General features: G+C 37.4%; 2 protein-coding genes across 3 annotated transcripts; one reads left to right on the top strand and one right to left on the bottom strand.

The window, feature by feature from the left end:
* Positions 1 to 2611: 2611 nt before the first annotated feature.
* Positions 2612 to 4283, top strand: LOC21405929. 2 transcript variants are annotated; one of them, XR_002903252.1, is made up of 4 exons: positions 2612 to 2789; positions 3076 to 3191; positions 3420 to 3919; positions 4274 to 4283. XR_002903252.1 is itself a non-coding variant. In XM_010109768.2 (3 exons), exons 1-3 carry the CDS (start codon positions 2673 to 2675, stop codon positions 3865 to 3867), a joined length of 681 nt encoding a protein of 226 aa, XP_010108070.1. In that variant the 5' UTR covers positions 2612 to 2672; the 3' UTR covers positions 3868 to 4144. The 2 variants fall into 2 exon arrangements, 1 of the variants encoding a protein (XP_010108070.1); XM_010109768.2 differs by lacking the exon at positions 4274 to 4283 and having other exon boundaries at positions 3420 to 4144.
* LOC21405930 (subtilisin-like protease SBT1.2) lies at positions 4284 to 7170 on the bottom strand. The gene has a single exon (XM_024173289.1). The coding sequence runs from the start codon at positions 6712 to 6714 to the stop codon at positions 4447 to 4449; it is 2268 nt and encodes a 755-aa protein (XP_024029057.1). The 5' UTR covers positions 6715 to 7170; the 3' UTR covers positions 4284 to 4446.
* Between the last annotated feature and the right edge of the window lie 934 nt (positions 7171 to 8104).

Below are 8104 nucleotides of genomic sequence, written 5' to 3' on the forward strand. Positions count from 1 at the left end.
GCAAGAAGAGTAAAGTGAGATTTGAGAAGACTAGAATTTGAAGCTCTTGAGAAGAAGAGAAGCGAGAAATGCTTTCGTTTTATCTCCATCGAGCGGGTCTTGGAGTCAATTCAATTCCAATGATTTCAAGAGAAGGCTTGGACCGAGTTTTTTTTTTTCCTTAAAACTGTAAGGATACAGCGTGCTGTATCTAAGTGAGAATAATTGCATCTATAGATATTAATCATTACGTTGAGGCTATAAGTATTATTGGTAGAGTTGTATTTAGTAAGTCTCCATCATAAAATTTGTCTAAAACTTTTTCAAGGAGAAAGTCACAAAATCAAAGAAAACAAAAGCCATTTACACATGAAATTAGATTTATACGTTTCAAATTGCTATCCCCGAAACTTTTCTTTATGTTATATGTATACAGTATTTTTTTTGGCTAAAATATGTATACAGTATTTGTTTATTGTGCAAAGGAAGGAAAAAAAACAAGGAAAAAGAAGGTTAAAGCAGGCTCCTTTTACATGCCTAGTCATTCTCTTAAATTGTCATATTTATTCTGTTGATATTGCGTTAATTACGAGTTTTTTCAGTTTTGATTTAGTGTTGCTGAAGCAAATTGGTTTTTGATTCGTGATTAATCTGATTATGTTGAAAATATATGCTAATTTTGAGACATTTTTAAATTTTTTTTTATCTCTTCATAATCTTACAGTGTTTAAAATTAAAAGTTTACTGCTAAGCAATTTCTAAGGAGTATTTAGATTTTTTTTTTGGGTTGAAATATTCAGACGATGTTGTTATTTATGATTTTGTCTGGGTTTCCTTTTATGTGGATTATGTCATTGTGTTAAGTGGGTTCGAGGGTAATTTGGTATTTCCACTTAAAAATAGGCATACATGATGGGTTGCTGTAAAAATTTATTAAAATTTAACAGCAAGGACTTGATTGCTAATATTTAGAGAGTTTAAAGATCGCTTTATTAAAATTAAAAGAAAGGAAATTAAAATGTCGCTTATTAAGGAATTGAAGGATCAACCGGACAAATTACCCTAAAAAAAAGACACATAAAATTTGAAGCTAAGTTTTATGAAAACAATTTACCACATTTTAATTCTGATCCATACAGGTATACCAATTAAGCATTAAAAACAGAATCGTAAATTGAGCTCATCAACGGCTTAGAAAATTGGAAAAAAAAATAACAAAAACAAAACTTTTTTTAATGACCAATTACATAATAAAAGTTCTCAATTCTCAGCATTTCAATAAGATTCAAAAACGAAAAAAAGTGAATAACATCAATCAAATATAATGGATCAGATCTAAAACGAAATTACATTGATCTAATAAGCTGAAGAGGTGGCGAGGGAAGGGAGATGATCGAGGACGTTTGGTTAGAGGATTCAAATTATGTGATTCGAACCATTTTTGATTTACGTGTATTTTTTGTGAGATAAAATACTGTAACGAACTACGAATCATAATTCGAATAAGAGAACGAATCCCTCTACCAAACATCACCGAAGACGCGTCAACGTCTATAGTTTCCCACTATTGCCAAACGTGTAATAAGCTCAAGCCCACCCTTTGATTAGACGTCTAATAAGCTCAAACCCACCCTTCGATTTCCCTCTGTGCACGGTTTCCCACAACGCCCTTTCCTTTGCCGCCAATATCCACCGCGAACTCTTCCCCACGCCCAGCCCATCATAGATGATTTTTTTGTCTTTGGTTGTTTTTTCCCTAAAAGTTTTTTTTTTTTTTTTTTTTCGGGTTGGAATAATGTAATCCAAAGGAGATCTTGATTTGTTTCAGAATAATGTTTTTTTTTTCCGGAGAATGTGATGTACCTGATTTTTTTAGAACAATATTAATTGTTTTTTTTTTTTTTTTTTTTTTTTTTTTTAGATAAAATTGATAGAATTTAGGGGCCGTTCACTTCACTGATTCGAGTTTGTAATTCGAGTTGAGATGTGATTTTGTGTGAGAGCTTTTTACTGTAGCAAAAAAGTTAGATGTTACTGTTTTTGAGAGCTTTTTACTGTAGCAAAACTCGAATTCTAAACTCGAATCGGCGAAATGAACGGACTAAATATTAACATAGTTTTTTCTTTTTTTTATCCTTGAAATATTTTTTTTGCTGAAATAATATCATTGAAATAGTTTATTTATATTACTTTCCACAACATGATGCTTCTAATTTTTGGGATAAATACGTTTCTGTTTGAATGCTAAATGGATGGAGATATTTCTAACATCTCCTAATGTTATAAGTATAAATTGTTTGATGATTGCACAAATTTTTTTTTCTTTTTTTTTTTTTTGTCATTAGAGTGAAAGTTAGGATCACAAGTGTATAAAATCAATTAAACTTAATTTTTCATGCTAAACAAGGGTTAAAACGTCATATATAGCAACATATGTAGATAAAAACATTTTTTTATGCATGAGGGTATTTTTAGCATTTTAAAAAATTTAACGGTTAATTTTCGGTTAATTTTAACAACTAAAGAGGTCCCCTTTATTACTTGAGGACTGTGGTACATAACCACACACACACACACACGCATATATATATATATACACACACACACACACACACACACATACACAGTTTGGTTGGGTGTTTGGGCTGCAGAGTAGTCTGGTGGAGTTCTCTGCAAAAGCTGTGGAAACTCCAATGGAGTTGACACACAACAACAATCCAATTACCAAAGACGAAGTCGTCGCGAAGCTCAAAGACGACGGCGACTTCGACAAGCTTCGCCTCAAGATCATTCGCAAGCTCAAGGACGATGTTAGCATCCCAAAACCTCCATTGTTTCTTCTGATTCTCTCTCTCTTAGGGTTTTGGTTTTGGTTGTTTCTGCATTCGTTTCGATTGATGTAATCGTGATCATATAGAACTTTAGAGAATCTCGAAATTCCGTGTTGAAGTTGTTCAACTGGTCTGTTTAGTTTAGCATTCTCTGTTTGGTTCCGTGGAAAGTTCCTTTTATTATTATTATTATTTTTTTTTTTTTCAAGTTTAAAGCCTAATTTTTGAGTTAGGGTTTCTGAACAAGGCGATTATTTGTGAGCAGGAACAATTGCGCGAGAATCTTAGTTCCATTGTGAGGCAATCGGCGGCGCTTGATCGTTTGGGTGCGGAGAATTTGAAACCTAGACAACTTTCGGATGCGATATACCAAGAGGTCGGGTATGTATGTTTTAATCAAAACTTTTGAGATTTCTGTGATTCTAATGTGTCTCTCTGGGTTTGTTTTATGATGGTATTTTGTATATGATTATTTCATTAAAATAAAAATTTGTGTAATTTCCCTTGAGAGATGAGTTTTTGAAGGAATTTTATCCTGGAATGAACGGAATTTTGATTTTTTGAGATGGGGGTTTTCTAATTATTCCATGATTCTAATCAATTTGTTAGGGACAAATTGATGGGCCAGATTTCTGATGGTTTGTGGGGAATAATTAGATCAAGTGATGGCATGAGCAGTGAAATATCAGAAACTGTTCAGTCTGTCTACAACAGGCTGATGGACGCGAAAGGGTTTTCAAACCAGGGGCCAGTTCAAAAGGAAGATGGTGAAAAGCATTCGGCACTTGCCCTAGGCAATGAAGTTGATCATATGATGTCGGACAGTAATGAGCCGAATGAACCGCCGGGATTCTCTCTTGCCTATAACCATCCAAAGAACGGGAATGAGAATTCACAGCCGTCTTTTAGGCAAGAAAAAATATCTGTGGAAGAGCAGCAGGAAGGGCCCTTGACATTGTTACAGGTTAGGCAGGAGCTCAATAGTGTTGATACGGAGCACAAGCAGGCTGGTGACTGTAGTGATGAAGACCCTGATGTGCCTCCTGGTTTTGGCTAATGTGTTAACTTGCAACTCTGAGAGTCACAAGTGTATGAATTTACCAGTGAAGGTAGGACATAACAAGAATGAATCATTCAACCTGAGAAAAGTTTTCTTGTTTCCAATTTCCAACAACCCTGGAAGTTTTTACAGCCAATATTGCCAGATCATAAATCGGATGTTTTATCAAGCTTCCCCTGATTACTGTACTTCTGGGTCTGCTTTTCCTTTTGGCCTTATATTAAATTATTTATGGGGGAAGAGAGCCCTTTGGCAAGTAAACTCTTCTTTCTTTCTGTCCTTTATTTTTTAGTATTATTTTTTTTTTTTTTGCTACTGTATAGTGCCATAGTTTTTTTTCTCTCTCTCTCTCTTTTGTCTTCCCTTCTTTCATAATTAACAAACAACCAATGTGCAAATTTAGGATATGGAGCATCAAGAAATTTTGCCAGTGGACACTGAACGATTAACTGTGGTAATTCAGATTTCTGGAGTTGTACGATTTATTCAATGGAAAGAAACGTAGAGAACTGATATTACAAGTATGCCTTGTCAGTGACAGTACAAGTCACTGCTTTCCTACCATGCATCTGTTTCTCACTGAAACTTAACAGAAATCGGACTCCTAACACAGTGCCTGGCAGAAACCCATGTTAAAAATCCTTGACCATATGGACCCGTCTCACCACTTGAAGTAATGCGGCTGAAATTCACTGAGTAGGTTGCCTTCTGGTTCACTTTCGAGAAGTAAAGCTTGCTGGGTTTGACACTTACGTAGACTCCATCTGGTGCCATAATATTGGCTGTATAAGTTGAATATGCCTCACCAACATTTGTCACTGTACGTGTGAACGTCTGAGATGGTCCTAGTGTGACAGAAAATGAAGGGTAGTTCAGCTCTCCTTCAGGTATGCTTGGTTTTTCTGAGCATTTTATTGGTCTACGTGCAACGATCCCAACTTCCTTATCGTTGTAGCCCAGGCCACATAGGTAAGGAATGTAGTCATCGGGTTGAAGATCATAGATCAGTCCCGGGTCATTGGCTTTTATTGGGTTGACATGCCCTGCACCAGTAGCAAAGACATCTGCAGGGGTAAGTGCTTGATCAAGAATGGCTTTGCCCTCAAGATTTACGATATCAGCGGTGGTCATTATAGCAGATTTAATGGCAGCTGGTGACCAGTAAGGGTGAGAGCTCTTGAGCAAAACTGCTATTCCGCTGAGATGTGGGCATGACATTGATGTGCCAGACATTATGTTGAAAGGGGATTTTGGATTTGTGTTGTTGTCAAGAGGGAATGGCCAAGCTGCTAGAATGCTGACGCCGGGTCCAATGATGTCAGGTTTTAGAATACCTGGACTTGCCAGGTTAGGGCCTCTTGAAGAGAAGGAAGCAATGAAAGGAGCTAGTGAGTCTCCGATGACAGTTCCTTTGAAGAAAAGTGTTGCAGTTGGTGTTGCCGTTGAGTTTATGTAGGCTTTGATCTTCAGTCCATCTGCAAAGCTGACATGTGCTGCAGGAAGAGCATGAGGATCTGCTTCTGTGCTGAAACCGTCACTTTCTTGGTTAACGAGAATCATTGCAGCTCCCCCGGCATTTTTCACTTCTTCCCCCTTGGCAATTCTTCCCACTCCACCTCCTCTCTCACAAAGCACCACCTTATTCTTGACATCAATATCTTTCAACGACCCTTCGGCACAAAACGCAGAATCTGCTTTGCCATTGATTCCAGCATAAACAAGAGGCCACGACGTTTGAGGAAAATCTCCTCTGTGGATAGATTCACCATCGAATTCTTCATCATTTCCCAGCTTTGCTGTGGCTATAATTTTTCTGTCTATGGTGCTTGCTCCAACTGTGAGAATCCAAGGGGCTTCGTTAGATAAAGTGCTGTTGACTGGGCCAGAATTGCCTGCTGAGCAGCTTACGAGAATTCCTTTTTCGGTTGCTGCAAAGGCACCTATAGCAAGGCTGTCGTTGAAAAACGGACGCGACACGTCACCAAGGGAGAGTGAGAGCACATCTACACCATCCTCAACAGCTGCATCAAGTGCAGCTAGTATATCGGCATCTGGACAGTCTTCTCCAAAGCACACTTTGTAAATCGCCAAATGAGCGTATGGTGCCATCCCAACAGCAGTGCCTTTGGCGTTTCCTAGAACATCTGCATAGTTCACAAATCCACCAGCAGCCGTACTTGCAGTGTGAGTCCCATGCCCATCCTCATCAATTGGTGGCTCAGCTTTATCTCCCTTTGTTGCCTTGGCTGCCAAATTGAAAGACCTTGCACCAATCAATTTGTTGTTACAATCTGACACGTTGAAATCACACCTTCCCTTCCATTTAGCAGGCGGAGGCGGCATTCCCTCATCGCTAAACGAAGGATGGCTGGGGAAAATTCCGCCGTCCAGTACCCCAATTATCACCCCCTTTCCGAAATTCGAATCTCTCCAGAAGCCCTTTTGCTGGTGCAACCCGAGGAAGTTGGGGGTGTGAGTTGTCAGTTTCTTCAATATTCTTTCAGGACGTGCTGATATGAAGCCATCTTTGCCTTCCATAGCTCTCACTTGGTCCTGAGTTAGCCTTGCTGCGAAACCCCTCAACACGTTTCGGTATGCGTACAGCATTCGTGGCTGGTTGTCTGAGCTCGCAGCAGTTGTAGCCGGCAAAAAAGACCTGTACCAGCTCTCCAAGTCTTCTGATTGGGAAAGGACTCTGCCCTTTGGTGGCTTCACGTGAATAATATAATTTTGCAAACTGCTCGATTCGGTAGTTTGAGAGACTGATATTACTTCACTTTGCAGTGCAATGACATGAAAGAAGTTGAGCACAAAAATGAAGGAGAGTAAAGAAGTGGTGGCCATGTTGAACAAATTGCCCTTCTTTTCGAAGTAGATGAAGGTGATAAAGCTGAGTTTTGCTATGTCGAAGGTGTTTGCCACACCTGCATATATATAGGAAGAACCAAAGAAGAGCACTGGCCGGCATTTTGTACCAGTTTAACACTTTCATCGTCGGATCCTTTTGGTGCTTGGGGGAATTTTGCATAATTGCAGCTTTGTTAATGATCTGGTTAAGGGAAAAACTATTCTCTGATTTTGCTTATCCTTGGGACGGCTTCAGAGATACTAGTTAGTTTTGTTTTATTGCCATGCCAAGCTTGTTTATGTCTCAGCATTTCGACGACCAAGTCATGGGTAGATCAATTTCTTCTAGAACTTGTAGACTGGGAAAACTTTTAGACTAGTTGTTTGATAATTTTCTTTTTGGCTGGAGCTTGGAACTTCTTGCAAATTTTGATTCCCTGCATTCTTAAGAAATAAAAGGAAAGGTATTTTAATGAAAATAATGATCCATTTGTGTTATTTATATTTGCTACACAATGATATGATGACACGATCTGTTTGGCTGTATTTTCAGCACCAATCACAATCAGAGTCGTTAGAAATGGTAGAACGTTTCATATTTTAACCAATTTCCGTTTTGCCATTTTGTCTATCTTCTAATAATTTGAGTGATAATATATGCTGAAATTTTTTCATCTTACTGATACAAAGTGTTACTTATACATACATATATATATGTATATATATATGTGTGTGTATATATATATATATGTATATCCTGATGTTATCTGGTCAAAATGCTTGTTTTCATATCAACTATAGTAGTGAAAAAAATGTGCCTTCATCTCTCGTATTAAGCCACGGGCTGTAAATCTTTAGCGAAAAGTAATATTCTTGAAAACTATTTTCAACCACGTGATACATAAGGTTGCAGCAATTTCTGGATAAGTAGGGTCCTAAAAGTTATGCTTGAGATGTGATTAACTCCTCTGGGGCACATGCTTCTATGTTAAAAGAAGAAAAAAAAAATTAATTTTTTTATTTGCCCCCTCTTTATATAGTTGCTGGAATAATTGTCTAAACCAAAGTTACACTGCCCATCTGAGCAAAATGGTTTGTTTCTTCTCGCAGCAATGTTCCAAATTTACTTATTTCTATGCTTTATCTATTTTATTGAATTAAATTCCTTAGCTTTATCCAATTAGTATGTGTAGTTTCCATATTTTTTAGCATATATCATGGCACGAATCAGGACTTAAACCGTGGGTTCAATTCCATGTCGAAACCATTTTTTAATAGTTTGAGACTGAACCAAACCGTTTAAAAAACAATCGAGTTTGCATTGTAATATATATATATATATATATATATATATATATATCTAAAGAAAAAAACAAAGACATAATGA

The sequence above is a fragment of the Morus notabilis genome, unplaced genomic scaffold (genome assembly GCF_000414095.1).
Source record: "Morus notabilis unplaced genomic scaffold, ASM41409v2 Scaffold87, whole genome shotgun sequence".
Lineage (NCBI taxonomy): Eukaryota > Viridiplantae > Streptophyta > Magnoliopsida > Rosales > Moraceae > Morus > Morus notabilis.